The 19,001-nt window shown below is 41.8% G+C and overlaps 2 protein-coding genes and 1 non-coding gene across 4 annotated transcripts; 2 read left to right on the top strand and 1 right to left on the bottom strand.

Annotated features, from left to right (window-relative positions):
• Positions 1-820: 820 nt before the first annotated feature.
• tmem179ba (transmembrane protein 179Ba) lies at positions 821-5,801 on the top strand. The gene is made up of 5 exons (XM_034136533.1): positions 821-983; positions 2,214-2,410; positions 3,261-3,398; positions 3,813-3,891; positions 4,498-5,801. The coding sequence occupies exons 1-5, from the start codon at positions 888-890 to the stop codon at positions 4,699-4,701; spliced, it is 714 nt and encodes a 237-aa protein (XP_033992424.1). The 5' UTR covers positions 821-887; the 3' UTR covers positions 4,702-5,801.
• A 462-nt stretch (positions 5,802-6,263) lies between these two features.
• On the top strand, positions 6,264-6,337 carry trnai-aau. The gene has a single exon. It is a non-coding gene; the product is annotated as a tRNA-Ile (tRNA).
• A 7,779-nt stretch (positions 6,338-14,116) lies between these two features.
• On the bottom strand, positions 14,117-18,201 carry brms1 (BRMS1 transcriptional repressor and anoikis regulator). Of its 2 annotated transcripts, XM_034136531.1 has the most exons (10): positions 18,072-18,201; positions 16,732-16,954; positions 16,563-16,653; positions 16,355-16,482; positions 15,945-16,024; positions 15,745-15,841; positions 15,257-15,346; positions 15,105-15,169; positions 14,565-14,604; positions 14,117-14,433 (listed from the first exon to the last, which is right to left on the bottom strand). In XM_034136531.1, the coding sequence occupies exons 2-10, from the start codon at positions 16,946-16,948 to the stop codon at positions 14,426-14,428; spliced, it is 816 nt and encodes a 271-aa protein (XP_033992422.1). In that variant the 5' UTR covers positions 16,949-16,954; positions 18,072-18,201; the 3' UTR covers positions 14,117-14,425. The 2 variants fall into 2 exon arrangements, with proteins under 2 accessions (XP_033992422.1, XP_033992423.1); XM_034136532.1 differs by lacking the exon at positions 14,565-14,604.
• Positions 18,202-19,001: the final 800 nt, after the last annotated feature.

Below are 19,001 nucleotides of genomic sequence, written 5' to 3'. Positions count from 1 at the left end.
CCACAGCTTTCAGTGGATCTTTCTGGGTTATCCGTAGATAATTGCTCTGTATGACATTAGTGTTGAAGTTCCTCTGCCCATCAGTGTGACAAATACACGATTTCCACGCATTTCTTTATCTGGTGGCGCTGAAGGGAAGCTTATTGAAGCTAAACCCAGGAGTCGTTCTCATGGGCAAGGTTGTTGCTGCAGGCTGCTGTTGGACCAAGAGTGAGGACGTCTGAGACATAAATCCCAGAAACAACGCTGGAAATCAAACCCTCGCACCTTCAAATTTAAAGCGTGGCATTTGTTGAATTGCATAGAGAAGAGACAGGTGAGTTTTGGGCATCAAATAATGTCATATAGCTCTATTAACATCATTAATTTTTTTCTTTTTGCAACATTTGACAAGATTTAGCTCAGTAAGATCTGCATGGAGTTTTGTATTTCCTTTTTTTTGGAAACTTGTAAACCTTGTATATGAACAAATATTTAAGTAAAGTTGTAAAGGTTTAGAAAGAAAAGGAAGACTAAAGGGGAATATCAAGACAGCAATACATATTTCTATACTGCCTTGAGTTATCCTATTCGTATTAATATTATAATTAATATATGTTTTATTTTGTATTTACATACATGTTTTTCCGTTGTAATTTAATGTAATTGTTTTTCCTTAAATGCATGTACTATTGCACTGTTCTGTCAACGCATTCTTCGATAAATTCTCATTATTTTCAACGAACAAGCTAGTTGCAAGTTAACTACCGGAGCCCGTATAAATAGGGCTCTGAGCTGTGCTATTCTTCTTAACATTTTATTTTGAAAAACAATACCGGAAGTGTCCTGTATCTCACCGTGTGTGCCTTCACGCCCCGTGCTGTCAGACAGGAGCTGGCCAGGGGAAGATGGTGTTACCGGGGCTGCTGTTGCTGGAGCTGGCTCTCTACTCCAGCTGCTTCATCTGTGGGATTGTCACCGCCGCCTCCATCACCATAGTCCAGGTGATTTTACGCAGAAATGATACAACTATCCTAATCCAACATTTACTCTATCTCCATACTCTTCCGGGTACACTCACTTTTTCACTGCGTGTGTTCCTGAGAAGTTCATGCTCACCAAAGAAAATCCCGAAATATCACTTCACAGGCTGGATTTATGGCACTTATTTGCAATTTATTCTAACTTTTTCATTCGTTTTGCATTCATTCGTTGTCTGGTTAACTGTAGAAACATATTAGTCTTTGTAACTCATACGTACACATTAAAAAAGAGACGCCCATGTAGGTGTTGGAGGTCTCGTACTCTTTGTATTAACCTTCAGTGGTGGATTCAGATTCTTTACTTGAGTAAACGTACTAAAGTAATACCACACTGACTGTACACATACTCAATTTCAAGTAAAAGTACTGCATCGAGAATGGTGTTTAAGTCGAAGTATTTAAGTATGATTAGGAAAATGTACTCATTGCAAAAACTAAAAAATTGGAAATTGTAATATTTTACAAATAAATCTTCACATTTAAAAAGCTGGAACTCTGAAATATTTTGGACCAGAACACATTTGAGCGAAATTGCTACTTAAATATAATGTTGGATGGTTTAATCTATTCCAAATAATCTTATTTTGTAAGTTTTTCCTTAGTATTGTGTGTCAAAATCTGACTTTATAAAGTATCTAATACAAAAATCTTTACAATAAATGTAGAAAAAAATGCTTCCAAAATGTAGTAGACTAGAATACTATAAAGTAGTATAAGATGAAAGTACTCAGGTAAAGTTCAAGTACAGTACTTGAGTAAATGTACTTAGTTACTTTCCACCACTGTTAACCTTTATAATTGGGTTTGAACTTCACAATACACAGTATAGGGGGAAAACTACAGAAGCACATTCAATTAGCTGCACTTATTTTACGCTACATGCTTCAGGCTCTTGAAAAACTAACATTTATTTTGAAGGTTAAAACCCCTTAAACACAACGTTCTGGTCTTCACTGATTTGGATATGTGTGAGCTGTGAAATATGTGTGCTCGCGAGTAATCAGAGAGTCATGTGTCCGTTCTCATCATGTGACCAGATGGTCCTCGTGCCCAATTATTCTCTCTACTCCTTTATGGGAGTCAGATGCTGCAGTGAACATGTGTTTACTGTGGATATGTGAGACGAAACTGAGAGTATTGAATAAAACTAAGTAACAAATAACTAAAATGTCATTCTTTCTCTTGTCTCAGGGTAATTTTGGAGGTCGGTGCATGCTGTATGGACTTGTGAACTACAACGCCACAGCGAGCCTGATCGGGGTGCAGTCCTCCAGCCCCCCCTCTCTGTGCTACTTCGTGTCGGCCATATCAGTCCTGGTGGCGGTGACGTGCTTCTCTCTGTCTCTGTACTGGGTCTACTCTCTGTGCAGCGACGGGGAAATCAGGAGGTGTGTGTGTGATTGTGTGTTCATTTTATTGTCTTCTTTTTCAAACAGGCTTAAACATCAAATCAAACTTTATTTGTATAGCCCAATATCACAAAACACGTTTGTCTCACTGGGCTTTACAGATTCAAAACAAACAACAACATTGTAGAGGATGGAGTTACAGCAAAATGAGAAGAAAAGATCGAATTCAGTTATTCAACTAGGATTACTTGGCTTTTGGATTGAAAGGAAGACAAATAATCCACTTTATTGATCACACACAGGAATAACTAAGCTAATAGTGATTCAAAATGAGGCTTCAGTCAATTTCTACACCGATAGAGGCATCCATAATCAATATGATGTGTTAAAGCGGATACCAATACAGTGTTTTTTATTACATTACAAGAGCAGCAACACAAAGGGATTTTGAACCGTTATAATTCAAGCATAACTAAAACTGAACAAACGATCAACTCTAAAGATCTGGACTTTTAGTATTATTGCTTGTTAAAACATATACATTTTCAATCTTTACTCCAGTGTCGTTCTTGTTGGTATGATTGACTGAAGCAGCACTCAACCAAGACTTATTGAATTTATTTTGGCGGATTAGGAAGATCGCGTAATTTGAATTTTCTGAACGTTTACAGACCTAATGCACCAAAGCAGGTCTTACAATCCATGCTGCAGAACTTGAGAGGAAGGGAAAACATAACATATTACCAAATCAAAAGGGACAGCGGGTCATGCTATTTTCAAATAGTCACACACATGCTGTAGTTTGACGTCATCTCCTCATTTGTTCAGAGGATGAAATAACATTGTTTTCCTCTCTTTTCCTTCTCTTCGAAAATAATTAATCTCGCAGGGATCGCCTGTGGATGAACCTGACGCTAGCTGTGAGCGGAGTCTTCCTCTTCTTCCTGCTCATCACGGGCTGCATGCTGAAGATCGGACGCGACTCGCTCTGCAACTCTGTCCTCCAGAACGTGCCCAACATCACCAGGTGACACACACACACACACACACACACACACACACACACACACACACACACACACACACACACACAGAGAGAGAATTCAGCGACATGCACGGACATGTCTACACCAAACCTCTCACATTCAAGTCAGAAATGAAACCTGAAACCCTGTGAGCTTCACTTCATGTTTTAATGCTCCTTTGTCACCATTAATAACACTTTCAGTTGTTCTGTCAATAGAAGCTACACTTCCCTTTACCTTGACATGAATAGCAGATGATACATTACTTTAGAACTCTTGAATTCAAGTATTTAATGAGGATTTTAACGGAAGTCTGCCAGTGAAGATGTATCTGTAACTGTTAACACTGATATGACTGAAATGATGGGTTAATGATGTGTAACTTTCTAACATGCAATCTGCTTCTGTTTCCCAAGATGTGAAGAGGCCCAGGATAGAAATTGGGTCAGTCCGCTTAAAGGGGAAAGGTTCTACAACAGTCTGCACAAAGCCGAGGTCAGTGGACTACTTTCAGATATGTCATTTATAGGACACATTCACAAAGGGGAACAACAGAACTCAGTCAACATACAAACTTATAAAAGCATTTGTAATCATTAATCTCGCATAATGACTAAAACATTTAGCTCAATTTGGGAACCTCAAACTTTCTATGTGTTCATAAACCGTATAGCAAAAATATTAGCATCATTAAAATGTTAGTTTTCATTCAAATAAGGTCAAACTCTTGTCTTAGTAGTACAGGGACAAGAGGATTTATTTACAAGATGTATGAATGAATTGTACATAGATGCTACAGAAATGTAGATCAAAATAATGTCATTACTGTTCATTCTGGCAAGACACTATAAGTATGCACAACTTGTCCTCTTTCTTATCAATGAAAAGAAAACCACCGAAGTACAAATATAGGTGTTTATTTGACCAACTTAGTCTTTTTGTGTCTAGATTCCTCCTAAACTCACCATAAGTTAGCATAAGATAAAGCCTAATTGCATATCATATTTCAGAACACATGTTAAACAAAAGAATAATTGTCTTAATGTTAGAAATCAGTGCGTGTCTGCCACAATAAAGCTTCCCCCCCCCCCCCCCCCTCAGGCGGCGGTGTGGGTGAACTTCTTCTTCTGGATCACCATCGGGGTCCTGGTGGTCCTGCAGAGGCGTCAGAGCTCCGTGTCCAAGATCATCGCAGCGGGGTTCGCAGGGTACGGGGGGGCGGCGGCGGGGGGGCTGTTTGGAGACGCGGGGGTCACAGCTGCCGAGACGGAGCCTTTCTTTAACAATCCTGCAAGTCCACAGTGAGACGATATCACACAATGATGACATACAGAACACGTACTATTACAGCATGATAATGTGGGAGGGGGTAAATATATGTACTTTGTATTCAGTTATATCACTGAATATATTTGTGAGACAACATAGAACACAGTATTTTGTATATTTCGCTTTAGGGTGTATTTAAATGTGTGTGCAATAGAATTGAGGATGGGCAGACTGACCACATTGTCCAAAGATATTTATGTTTACCCGTTTCCCAAATGTAAACACTAACGCTAATACAATACAGTAGTCTTTCACTGGATCACTCAGAAATGTGTGTTTGTTGTATTTTGTTTACATAACAAGAACTCTCATTTAATCAGTGTTCTGATTTTTTATCATTTTTGATGTGGCAGATTTGTAAGACATATTTTAACTAGTTTTATACATTTTTTAACTACAAAGCCAATTTCTTTTGTATAGCCTTAAAAGCTCTAATTTTTGGAACAAGCCTTCTTGACTCGGCACTGTCCAACATTTCCGTAGTGTTACCTTGGATGAAGAGTTTTCGAGTTCAACGCCTAGAAACGTTCCCACACAGCGAAACAATTCCCAAATCTAAAACAATTTCCCAATTTGGGATCAATAAAGTTGATCTCATTAAAATCCAGGCAGAGGACTAGTGTTCCTACTCGGTGTGCCTTTAACAACACTTGCTTAACCCTTTTTTATAGTGACTTCCTGTCATGTGCACACACTTTTTTATTCGGTAGGTTGTGTTTTCTCTTTATTTATTATGAATGATTGAATTTTGCATTGAGGCCAAATGTCTTCATTTTGTCTTAAAATGTTTGTCATGAGATCTGGGATAGTTTGGTCTCACTGTGAACGGCTTAAAGAAACACTTGCTACAGTTTGAGAAAATGGGCACGCAATTACGTTACAAATCCTTTCAAAGTGTTTGACATGGTGTTACATATCTGCTCTAATATCCAGTGTAGGGTCACTCACAGGTGGTCATCAAACGTCTGTCCTGTGTTTGAGATATTGCACCTAAAAAGGCTGTTTTGTACTGATTGACACATGGCATGCTACATTTTTAACCAATAAACCAAAGACTTAGAAATACAATAACTCAACTGGTTTTCTTCTTTCTTTAAGGGATGGAGATATAAATGTTGACCTGTGTCGCCCTCTGCTGGCTGATAATAAGTACTCAGCTGTAGCAGAGATACATTACTAATATCTTGTATGTGTTAAATGAAGTATAGTCATTTAATGTGAGGTATTTTTAGTTAATATTTGAAAAAGGTGTATATATTCTGATGAGTCGTGATTTTATTAAGGTGGCTATTAAGGCATGTAATAATGTATGTGAAGGTGTTTTCCTGCATTGCAATGAATGGTGGTCCTTTACAACTTTTTTCACTTACAAATAAAACAAAAATAATGTTTTTTATTCTTAGACATGACAGCAATTTCAAACTGCCAGCTTTCACCGAAGCTTGTGTCTCATTCTTAGCATGAAATCTCATAAATTAAAGCTATAACGTGTTGTAATTTGTAGCCAGTCCATCACCTAATTACGTCATGGAGATCGTGGCCGGTTAGTTCAGTTGGTTAGAGCGTGGTGCTAATAAAGCCAAGGTCGCAGGTTCGATACCCGTGCTGGCCATAGTAGTTTTTCGGTCTTCACAAGAGATAGGTTACCTGTGTGACAAGTTCTATGAAAAACACCTTTCCCAAATCATCCTTCCATACAATAGTATATATACATATACATATATGTCCATCAGAATTGATAGTGGGTGACTAATGAAATCCTTAAATTGGTTAATTAGACAGTAACTCCAATTGGATTCCAATTTGCTCTACCTCCAGTCTGGAGTCAATTGAGAGCAAAAGTTTAAATTAAATTATTTTTTACCATACTATCAAATAAATACTATTTATTAAACATATTTGAATAAAAACATTGAAAAAAACACAAGAAAATAATGAATTTCTGATTTTGATATTGAACAAGGTATGACTGCAGGAGTTAAACGCCATTGCCTGACAGACCAAAATAGACAGATTACTCCTGCTATGACAACATAACTCCTACGCTGTCCCTAACTGTCTAATCTGTGGGGATTACCTGACCTCGTCTGAGCTCTGAGGTACAAGAGAGAGGAGAGACTGGACGTGAAAGAAGGAGACGGATGGTGACGGAGTGGAATAAATAAGAATATAGGGAAGACTTACCGGCACTGGTAAATGAATTTCCAACAGCTCCCTTTACCATACACCTAATGCAGAATCCCTACCTGGAATAACGTTTTTCTATCATATATTTATACAGGGAATCTGTAAAGGACATTCAAGAAGAGAGAGAACTCTGGAGAACGCTGAGGACTACCTCGACTCTCAGAAGCCCACCAAGCTTGTGATAAAGTTGACTTTGGAGTACAAGGTACTGTAAGACCTTTTTGGCTATTACAAAAATAACCTGTGTGTATTCAAACATATCTAAAGATATAGAGAAAAGAGGTTAGAGTCTGATGGTATGATAGGAATAAAAGAGCGTCATAGACGAGCAGTAGCCATTGAAGACTAAGTTGAGCCTTGATAAGCCTCTTAAAGCCACTTCACGTTCTCCCAATCAAATGTTCTGAATACAACCTGTTGATCTGTACAGGACTTTTGACTTTTGATTGACTTTATCTGCTCTTTTTGGCAGGATAGTTTACCGCCAAACTAGACAGTACAGAAATTTAAGAGTCTTTCAATCTCAAAGTTCGATAATAAAGAGCCTTTAAAATGGAAAAAACATAATTTAATTCAGCGTTTTTCAAACATCTGACTGCTTAAAAGTCACTAAGCCAACATCACAGTTTTGACCTCTGACCTCCCTCCCTCTGTCTGTGCAGAACATGTCTGATAATCAGTGTGACTCTGTGGCGCTGAGCGTGGAGTCCCTGCTGAGCGATGCTAAGAGGATGCAGCTGCAGTGCAGTGAACGCAGCGAGCAGCTCTCCATGGCCGCCACGCAGCTGAGGGTGGAGTCGGCGTCGCTGAGGGAGCAGTGCGAGGCCACGCAGCTCGACATGGTCCACATCCGCCGGCAGCTGGAAGAGCTGATGGACACCAAACACGCCATCGAAGCCAGGGAGAGGCAGACGCGGAAACTCAGCAGGCACCTGTGAAGAGACACGGGGGAGCATAGAGGAGTCATGAACTGTTCTGCATGATCTGCACTCAGGAGGGAAGTGGGCTGAGGAGGAGATGAGAGGAATGGGTTTGGAATACATTTTTGAAAGTTAGTGTCAACTTCAACAGATCCCAGAATGTAGTTTCAGACAGAATATTGTTTAAGATTTTACAGAAAAAGCTACTGAATTCTGAATCTGAAGAAGAAAGTAGAACCAGAGCCTAATAAAAAAACTAAACTGTGTGTGGTTTGCTGGGGAAAAAAGAAAAGAAAGCTCTTTATCAATGCTGACAGCTTTAGGCTTGATGTGAAACAGATGCACTTGTGAAAATACACAACAGCATTTCTACCAAATGTTCATGTCAAATAAACACAGTCTAAATACACGTATGTCTCTTGCTATTCTCTGGCAGGTCTTCATGTCTTATTTGGTCTTCATTTCCTCACTTTCTCACTTTAACTCAACTATTTAACAGTGCATATGTGGTAGGTGGTCCAATGTTTATTGGAGTACACTATTTGAGGACGAAACAGCATCCACAAGGTGGAGAAACCCTATAACTGCAGCTACTGTGGGATGACCTTCAACCAGCTGTCACAGCTGATATCATACCAGATATTTATTACAGGAGAGAAACCCTACCAATACAACCAGTGTGAGTATGTCTCAGCACTTGGTACACCAACAGATGTCAGGTCCCTGGAGTAACACCAGGGGAAAACCGAGCTGAGGTTCATTTTGCAGAGGGGAAGTCCCGCTGTTTTCTTAAGGCAGAGAAACTATACAGATGTTATGAGTGTGCCAAAGACGCTATCACTCTGAGCTCTGCTGGAAGAGCTTTGCCAAGAAAGGATGTGTCATCATAAGATAATGCACACAAGAGAGAAACCATACCACTGTGATAATTGTGGGAGGTACTTCAAATGTTCCGCTCAGAGCAAAAAACGAAGAACTAGTCAGCGTTTTTTTTCACCTTGTAGGCCTATGGTTTACATTCTCAAGTTAATGTGGTTTATTTGTATTTCATTTTAAGTTCCATACATTTGTAATTCTTATTCCCCATCTATCCACATTTTCTTGTCAGTAAAAAAGGCAAAGTAGTGCTTTGTATATCTAGTTTTGACCTAGCTAGTCAGTGTGCATGTTTAAACCAATAACATGTTTGGCCACTAGGGGCAGCAGATAACGGTTGCTAAAGTTGCTAGCTAACATTTATCTCGTTACACATCCGGTATGGAGCAACGGTGGCCGTGTCTCAATTCAGGGGCTGCACCAAGCCCCCAGGAAGTGCGCCGGACTCTGTGCCCAACATTCGTTGTGTCCAAACGGCGGTACTGCAACTTCCGTATCAGTCCGTTACGTCACCCGGTCCAAAACAACTTTTTCCCATTGACTAACATGGGGAAAGAGACGTCTGTAAATCGGTGGATAATTTTTTTTTAATTAAATAAACTACCCAGTATTAACTATTTTATAGCCCTTATTAGAATAATTCAGTCCTTAAAGTTGTAAAATGCACTAAAAGCCGAATCTAGATTTATTTTCTCTCTCCATTCATTCTAGTGAGCCGAGAGTGGGAGCTCGGGGGGCGGGGCTTAAGGGGTGCATGCTCTGTGAGCGCACATACAGGTTCTTCTGCTCTGGCAGCCAGGCATGACGGGTAATCTGTGACGTTTCGCTCTCTCAAAAGTTGGGCCATTTTGACTTCATGCGCCAATGAGCAGCTCTCATAGGAAAGAACGAGACCCCGCCTCCCACGCTGTATCCAGTTCTTATTATACATCCATGGGCTGCACCCTTCGGAGGCTGCATTTGCAGACCGCATACGTCACTTCCGCCGAAAGAAGGCTGTCCCAATAAAAAAAAAAGACGAGACTCCTCCGAATGCGGCCCACGAATGCGGCCTTATTTTCCCAGATTTGAAGGATACATCTGATGTATCCTCCGCAGTCGACGAAGGGAGAGGCGCCGGCACGGAGCTCCCGTGCCCGCGGCGCCCTCCACCTCTTCGGCCCACGGGGACGGCTACCCGACCTCGGCAGGCTCCGCAGCAGGAGAGATCGGCCGGGTGGGGTGCTCCGTCGTCACGGAGCTGACTGGCGGGGGGAGGAAGCGTCTCGGCGAGGGGAGAAAATCTCTCCACCCGGGACGCGAGGGCGAATCCCGCCTCCTCCCTGTATAATGCACAGATCCCTACGTTGTCAAATAAAAATGAGGTTGATCTGTATCCAAGTCTGAGTGTCATTTGTTTCCACAATTCTACACTAACACATAATGTTGACCGTACAAATTCCCCACTCGCTGCCCCAGCTGTAGCTCCTGTAAAGGAGGTAGCTAGTGGGCATGCGCAGATGAGAGTGATAAACCGCGTAAAGACTCCGATTAATGCAGTTTACCGTAGTGGTAAAGGGGACATTATGGCGGTCCGTTCAGGGACCTCAGTAAAAAAAACGGCCCTTTCTGTGTCGACCCTCCATGGGCAGAACTTCCCTGCAGTTTTGCGGCGGAACGGGTCACCAGGGAGTACCACAGCTTTATAGCTGGGGCCCTGCAGCTGAGGGCTTGTCCCCTAACACAGTGTTATGGGGAATGGAAACTCAGCTGTGTGTTAACAAAGTGGATGGACAGGACGCTGAAACGGGGTTATTCACTCCAGTTTTGCAGCATCCCACCTCCATTCAAAGGCATGCGAGAGGTAAATCTATCATCCCAGGAGGAGATGGGTTTCCTCTCAGCAGAGATTCAGGCTCTGGTGCAAAAACAGGCGGTGTCTGTTGTGCACCCTCAGCACAGAGAAAAGGGTCTGCCATGAGGGATTTGACGGCAGGTCAGCCTTTAGTCAGCCACTGATGTCGCGGTTTTTACAGGGGGTCAGGAGGCTGCGCCCAGTAGTGCACGCCTCCGCCCGCAGTGGGACCTGCCGCTGGTGCTCGAGGCTCTGGTCTCAGAACCATTTGAACCTCTGGAGCTCTCCTCCCCGCTCTGTCGGTGCACCCGAGTTGCTTGTTGATCCGGGGTGACCAGAGCGGGGCGACACTCAGGCCGAACCCCTCCTTTGTGCCCAATAGCCTAAGGAGTGCGTTCAGGTCGAGGGCTATTCAGCTAGGGGGCTTTAGTCTTCCACCCCATGGTGGGGCCAGGGAAGCTAAACTGCACCTCCCCTGCCCGGTGTGTGCGCTAGCATGTTATGTGGAGCTCACGGCTGCCTTTAGACGCACCGAAGAGCTGTTCGTGTGCTTCGGGGGTGACCGGGAAAGCTCTGTCCAAGAAACGCCTGGCAGGCTGGCTCTGCGAGTGCATTGCACATGCCTACGGACAGGCGGGGAGAGCCTGCCCCGCGGGGGTCCGTGCACACTCTACACGGGCTGTGGCTGTGTCAACAGCCCTATTCAACGGTGTGAGTGTAGAGGACATATGCACGGCGTCTTGGTCAACACCAGGCACCTTCATAAAGTTTTATCTCTTGGACATATCTGGCTCTTTCTCCTCGTCTGTGCTTGCTGGGGTAACACAGGACTGGTGAGGAGGGGGGTGCTGTGGGTCAGTGGGCATCTGACCCCCTCCCCCCGGGCACAATGCGCTTACGTGGTGCGCACTGGGCCCTTACGGGGCTGGAGGGCTCTCCTCGCCTGCCTGGGGGCAGGAGGGGAGAGCCCTCCACACTATAGTCCACGCACACTCTGCACGGGGTCAGTGTCTGAGTGTGGGGGACATGGGGCACTTGCGCTCTCCCCGTGCTCCTTAAGAACTCGGGAGAGGTGGTGCACAGTGAGCCCATACAGGGCTGGGGACTCTCTCCGTCTGCCTATGGGCGGAGGGGGGGAGCCCTCAGCACTGTTTTCCGAGCACACTTTTCGCGAGGTAAGCGCGTCAGAGTGTGCTCTGTCAGCCGCGGCCCAGACTTCTCCACGGTTACAACCGAGGTAGAGGAGAGTGAGGTGCAGCGGCTGCTAACCAGAAAGCCGGTCAGGGGCAGTGGGTGGAAAGGTGTTGTTGGACGACAGCGTGTGTATACATCGGGGGTTCGCCCACTGTACCCATAGAGTCCAGTAGAGGGCGGAGCCTGTGAGAGATATAACGAGGGGTTACGTATTGTAACCCTTGTTATATTAACACAGGCGGAGCCCTCTACTCGGGGCACTGTATGTCCTATACCGCTCACTGATGAGAGGTGTAGGATGACAGTCAGGAGGCGAGGCCTCCTTTTATACGGTGAGATGTGCGCGCATTCAGGTAGGCCCGCCTCGGGGCCGGCTACGTCTATAGAAGTCTCAGTAAGTGAATGCTTGCATGATAAGGTAGTACCCATAGAGTCCAGTAGAGGGCTCCGCCTGTGCTTATATATGTTTCTGGATCCTTTTCAGCTGAGTTAGCTTGTAAGCTAATTTGCTAGCAGGCTGCTGGAGCAGCGCAAACGAACAGCGTGTATCACGTGACGTAAACAGGCAGTGCTCTGTAGGCTAGAGTCGGTCTCATTTCGTAGGCCGCTCGGTCCAGCCTACCCGGTCTACGTGGGCTGGGTCCTCCGTGGACCACGTAGGCTGCGTACTCCGAAGGGTGCAGCCCCTGAATTGAGACACGGCCAGTAATTGGAGGCGTGTTTCTGGCGGGCTTTTGATTGAAAGTATCTCTCCCGCTGTTATCACAGTTTTCAGAGCTGTGGCTGAAAACAAGTTAGTAAGAGAAGAGTATAAAGCAAAACAGTGTAAGAAACGGTCCTAATAATGCACCGCCCGGGTAGCACGCTATGTGAACGACATCAAACACACCTGTACGTCACCAACAGGTGCATTCATGGTGGATCTGCAGAACCTCGTTAAACCTTTTTATTTATCTGAAAAGTGCAGAGGACTGGTTGTGTAATGTACTGAGAATAAAGGAGCAGAGCAGATAACTCTGGAGCACAGAGGAGGACTTCATACAGGTGAGTGCTACAACAAATTGTTTTTAATTTCGGTACTTTATCATAGAAAATAATGGCTATATGAGTTTGCTGAATAAATTAATGTTATTTTTATTGTTGGGGAATAATTTGCCCTGCATGTCCTCCTTCGCCCTCTGATGCAGCTGCCCAACCTTGAGCAGCCGTTATCTCCCTTAAGGAGGGGCTGCCCTAGCATATTGTTGATGTTGCCAGTTTATGACCGGGCAACTCTCGGTCAGAGATAGTTATTGTTATGGGACACCTGGAACACATCCTTCTCGGGGTGTAGATGACCCCGAGCCATAAGCGACAACAAATGTGATTCAGTTTCACCAGCTGTTTAGTCTATCTATTGAAGAATGTTGATTATTACACTCTGAACTAGTTAAAACCTGGAGCGACAGGAGGGGTCTTCAGAATTGATTGTGGCATCTCAACCGTGTGGTCAACTCGTGGCCCGTGACATGTCTTGTGAATTCTCCGGCCGAAGCTCCAAATAAACCTTCAGTGTTTGCCATCAAAGCTCCAGCTCTCCTCGTGTCTCTCTTTGAGTCCTGACTCCAATTGCTTCAGAAGTTTCCCCCACATTTATCATATTATTTGACTTTGTTGGCATTACAATCTATTGAAAACAAACCAAAACCTTTTATATTAAAGTGAAGTCAAGAGTTTATATTATTAATAACACATCTATAGTGGGTATTGTGCCAAAAATATATGGAAATGCATCACACAATAACATAAGTTAATGTACTTGACAAAATATTGGTCACACGAAACTATTGTCAACAACCACTGGCCTAGCATTAGTGTTTTGTAAAATATAAGGTATATATAAGTAATACATCTGTGTTGTCTTCCTTGGCTGTTTTATTCTGCTGCTGATTCGATAAGAAGTGTCTTGTTATTTGATTTATGTGGTATGTGATTTATAGTTTTTACATCCACCGTGGTGGAAATATATACTTCTTTGTTTATGATTGGTCATATTTGTTCAATCTTTGTGTCTCTATTCTGATTAATTATAATGAGGCTACACTAAGGAAGACTGTTGTATTTTTATTATTATTGTTAATCATCTGTTCAAAAAGACTGCCAAGTGCTATAAATGGAGTGTTTCGTTGTATTGGAGATCGGGTTATGGGGTGAACAAGTGTATCTGTTGACATTCAATGCTTCTTATTTAGCGTACAGACACAAGTACACCCACCTTCTCACTTAATTCTCCGCATTAAGCTATATTCTAAAATGTCAAACCTTTTCTTAAGAGTATATATAGTGTTTGCGTGCAGTCATAAAACCTGGAGCAGGAAACAATCACATGAACACGTAAAACTTTGTGTCACAAAAGATTACAATTTTAATCACCATTATAAATCGTTCTATAAATACATGGTTTTCATAACATTAAGAATTTATTTTAAATAGCAATAGATAAAAACAATTAGTCGGTGGTTGGTCAGTGGGTTCAAAGACACGGATTAAACAACACAACAATCTTCTGGGTCTTAATGAGACAAAACTGTAACAATTAGTGGAAGTCACTGAGTGTGTGTGTGTGTGTGTGTGTGTGTGTGCGTGTGTGTGTGTGTGTGTGTGTGTAGTTTGGTTTCTTTGCCCGGGTCTTCAATTCGATCCTCCTTCATCACCGCTCTGTAAGAGAGAAATTAGAAAGGCTTACAGGAAAGAAATCTAAACAGTATGAATATTGTTGTCCTGTTGCATATTTGTTTACCAGTTAAGCTAAATATGTTTAATTGCAAGGAAGTGTCAGGAAGACTTACTTTCTAATTTCATTTTTAGTGGTGTCAGTGCTGCCTTTGCCTGAAAAGCACACAGAAACAATACATTTAGCTGCTGTGTGTGGTAGGGCTGCTCAATTAATCGTATTTTAATCGCAATTACGATTATGGCTTGTAACTAATACGAAAACAACGTCATCGAAATAAAACGATTATTTTTTATTATTATTATTACATTTTATTTTATTTTTTCAAATTAATCTTTTTTTGTATTGGTTTTTCAGTTGAATTATATTTAAAGTTCAGGGTAATCTACTGTAAAAAACATACTGTTCACATTTTTTTTCTCCAATAAATTAATGTTTTCAAAGTAAATGGATAATCGTTTTTAATAATCGTGATATCAATTATTGACCCAAATAATCGAGATTATGATTTTTGCCATAATCGAGCAGCCCTAGTGTGTGGCTCAGTGTTGTGACATTAAGGTCTTAAATCATTGTTATTTTGTGTAATGCCAACACTAAAATTGCATTTAAGTGCAAACCCGGAGAAATGGAAGAGCAGCTTCTCTTTTTGTACCTTCTTGATAGCATTCCAGTCTTCAAGGATGTCGATTTCCCTCAACATGTAGACGATGAAAGGCCCTGTGAGACAGAGAGGTGATGGATCAAATCACAATTCACAAACTACAAGAAGACTCTGTCATAAAAATATGAAAGAAGAAGTTTTACCTGAAACCAGAGCCACTTTCTTTTTCCGCTCCGACCGGCCCAGCAGGTTCTTTCTTTTACACTTCTTGCCCCTCGTCTCATCACTCCACTCTGGAATGAGACAAATAAAACGTCCATTACTAAACTCATCTCACTGTTAGATTGATTTATTCAGACGAAATAGGCCCCTTGAGGCAAATGTGTGATAATGGGCTGTATACATGAAAACAAACTTCAATTAATGAATTAACAATCATTTAGTACACAGACTTAGCATAATGTATTCAGATTTATTTTTTCATCTTTCTAAAGTTCTAAAAGTAATGACTTCTTGATGGAATGCAAATGAAGATACATAATATGATCTTTTTATGGGCATAATTAAAGTCATTTACTAAATGTATTGAAGCCGAAATAGATTTAGTTGTAATTGTGGGTATATCAATGTAGATAGGGGAGGTCTATCAGCAAACAGTCCTCAGACGGCAGTGAAATATACTGATTTGTACCTGAGGTGAGGTCTGTATTCTGTCTGTCCTCCTCCAGTCTTCTGATCTTCTCCAGCAGTTCAGACTTCATGGCATCTAACAGCAGCGACCGCTCACTCTGTAGCACACAATCATACACAAATACGTACCAAGTTTGTTCAATAACATTGGCTAAAGTGTATGTGTGTAGTATATTATCTGTGTGTGTGTGTGTGTGTTACCTCCAGGTGCTGATTTGCTCCTTGTAGTTCACACTCGTACTTGTGTTTGATCACTTGCAAACACAGCTCTCTGTACACTCCTGCAGTTAAAGACAGAGAGGATACTAGGTTTTTTTTTTTTTTTAAACAGTGACTAAAAGGGACTATTTATCGATTATAAAACTTGAGAAATCCAATATATGCATGACGTACAAATATTTCTGCTGGAAAACACACATTGCAAATTGTGCATCATTTGTTTCAGATATGTTTGGCACATAGTGTGGTGCATGTTAGATTCTAAATCACCCTAACAATGTCATATTTTTTGCATAATCCCAGTTTGGTCCAAGCGGCTTGCAGTGTAAACCATGAGAGTCAGAGAAATCAACACTCATCATAATTTAGTTTTCTTTGTGTGTTTGACGTACCGGCCACTTGCGTTCGTATCCGCATGCTCTCCTGCAGAGCTACCAGAGGTTCTCGGTATTCTCCAGCCTTTCCTGTCAGCACCTCGTCCAGCTTCACCTTAATCTGATTCTGCCGCTCTCGAAACAACCTGCGATCACATAGGAGTCGTTTTTTTCTTCTGTCTATCCTTCATATGACGGATTATTTCACACCAGAGGGACAACTTACTTATCCTTTAGCTCCTGAAATTGCTTTTCCAGATCCATCATCTCATCTAGACATTCTCCTCTCCTCCGCTCACAGTCTTCATCGTCCATCTCTTAACAGAGGAAGACATATCAAGTGAGAAACAGTGCATTTACTCATGGAGCAATTTAGCAGAGCACCTGGATCTTACCTGAACTCTCCTCTTCCTCCTCTTCTTCCTCTTCCTCACTATCCTCCAAGTCGCTGTCCCTGTCCTCGGCGCTCTCCTCCATGGTCTCCTCTCCGTCTCCACCTCCTCTTCCGTCCTCTCGTGGGCGCTCCACCTCTCCGTTGGCCTCAGGGAGTTGTGACTCTCCTTCCGCCTCCATCTCCTCCTCCGGCTCCCTCTCAGGGGGCTGGGCTGGCATGGCAGACTGAGAAACATGCACACACAAGTTTAAAAGTCAGCCTTCTCTGGCGGACTGATGGTCGTTTTATACACTGGCTAACTCATTCGGACTTTTATATGTTTGCATTTTAGTTGAATAATGATGAGAGAAATCACAACTGCCTTCCACATACTGACACTGTTGTATGGCGGGAATTATAGATTTTTTCCTTATCGATTAATCTCCAGTTTATTAGTTGATGAGTAACAACACTGCAGCTGGGTTATAGTAATAGGGTTAGTAAACAGTGTACTGTAAACCACAACAAAGAGCACAGAAAGCAGATAAAGGGATGACTCGTATTATTATTTTGGTGAAAGACCAACTTGTCAACTGAATTGTAGCTGATAAATGAAAAATATTTTTTTAAAACACTGGGACATCGCACTACCGTATGGCTCCCGTGTCTGTCAAGCCAGATAACAACACACACAACAGAGAAAGACCGGATATGACCCGGTTTTGTTTGTTAAAAAGCAAAATCAGATAACTTATCTTACAGTTCACTATGAGCGCTTTGTAAAAAAAATATTACAAATGAAATAACATGAGGTTATGTCCTTCAACAGGTTGCGTTGTACATTAATAGGACCTTTATTTTGTAGCATTACCGGAAGTACCATTTCCATAACTTGACCACTGGCAGCTTCCGTGATGTCATACAGTAAGAGACGTTAAATCGACGGAGGTATTTACAGTAAAAATAAAGACCAGAAATGAGCCTAAACCATTTAAAACTGCCTGTCCATTTACCTACAACCCACAATAAATTAACCGAGACTCCTCTTTGCATTTTTATATCGAATTAGTGGCAGATAAAGCACAGTGAAGTCAAGTGCAACACTAGCTAACGATTGAAACCACAGCGAGGGACAGACTGTCTGTTCATCACACTGTCCGACTGTTGAAGTTCATTTATCGGCACATATTCCCTCTATTCGTAGGAACAGCGTTTAGATGACATTAATCCCAATGAAGCATCGCCTCATTCTGCCTCCATCCTCCAACTGTACACGGATTAACAAGTAACGTTATCTGTTCAAGCAGGCAGGCGGAGCTGTTAGGAACAGAAAGTCTTCCCTTCTCCGGACCCCTCACTCACCTTCTCCCTCTGCTCCGCTGCACAAAGTTAAAGTATCATTTTCTATATTTACAATTTAAAAAGTACTTCCTCTTCACTTCAGTCCCCAGTTCGACACTTTGCCGGACTCTACAACCCGTCATCCAACCAATCAGCGCCGAGCCGTAATGCTGTAGGGACCAATAGGAGAGACCACCCCCAAACGTAGCTTGTCCAATCAAAAAGCTCAAGCAGATTCATAAGGCCAATCAGAATCAAGTTCGGTGCTGTAATCCATCAGAGTTGGCCAATAGGATGGACTTTATAGAAAATACCGCGCATCTCCTTTTTTTCAATTTTAAAATAATAATGGGAAGTGAGATTACACATGCATTATAATAAATACAACGATAACAGGCGTGAATTATTACAATAATACATGTTTTTTTACAAAAATGGACGTATCCCTTTTAATTTATAATATTAAATCATGTTTTAACAAAACATGTTTTGGTTCAATTCATGAAGTTTCAATCAAATTAGTGTTGGTAGATTCATTTTAAGAATAACTTATTCATCGCAAAGGAAAACAAATCTGTAAATGTCATAAACAATATGATGCAGCTCGTGTTAAGCATCCTTCTTACATTAAAATAAAAATATAATTCAGTTTTTTCTTCTTTTTTTATACAGTGCAAAATCATAATATCATTTATCTCCGGGCCTTTCTCATATAAAGCAGGTATATACTGTACTCTTTATCATGACCAACAATTCCTAGACCTATTTTTCTTCCCAGCATGGTGTAAATCATTTCTTCAATTAACCACAAGGTGACACTAAAGTAATACAACATGTCTAGACAGCTATTCAATTGATAAATGTCGGAATTCTTATCATCTAGGCATTTTTTATGGCAGACATTTTGGCCTGTTATTGCCTGAACAAATTGTGGATGGAACAAAAACAACA

Source organism: Trematomus bernacchii, unplaced genomic scaffold, assembly GCF_902827165.1.
Source record: "Trematomus bernacchii unplaced genomic scaffold, fTreBer1.1, whole genome shotgun sequence".
Taxonomy (NCBI): domain Eukaryota; kingdom Metazoa; phylum Chordata; class Actinopteri; order Perciformes; family Nototheniidae; genus Trematomus; species Trematomus bernacchii.
This window is presented reverse-complemented; position numbering and strand designations above follow the sequence as displayed.

What these genes read in the sequence shown, in the direction of transcription:
- tmem179ba (XM_034136533.1), top strand. Translation starts at nt 888, where the DNA reads ATGGTGTTACCGGGGCTGCTGTTGCTGGAGCTGGCTCTCTACTCCAGC. An exon ending in CCTCCATCACCATAGTCCAG is followed by an intron (nt 984 to 2,213) that starts GTGATTTTACGC and finishes CTCTTGTCTCAG; the next exon opens with GGTAATTTTGGAGGTCGGTG. An exon ending in AACGTGCCCAACATCACCAG is followed by an intron (nt 3,399 to 3,812) that starts GTGACACACACA and finishes CTGTTTCCCAAG; the next exon opens with ATGTGAAGAGGCCCAGGATA.
- brms1 (XM_034136531.1), bottom strand. Translation starts at nt 16,948, where the DNA reads ATGCCAGCCCAGCCCCCTGAGAGGGAGCCGGAGGAGGAGATGGAGGCG. An exon ending in GAATACAGACCTCACCTCAG is followed by an intron (nt 15,347 to 15,744) that starts GTACAAATCAGT and finishes GTCTCATTCCAG; the next exon opens with AGTGGAGTGATGAGACGAGG. An exon ending in ACTGGAATGCTATCAAGAAG is followed by an intron (nt 14,605 to 15,104) that starts GTACAAAAAGAG and finishes TGTGCTTTTCAG; the next exon opens with GCAAAGGCAGCACTGACACC.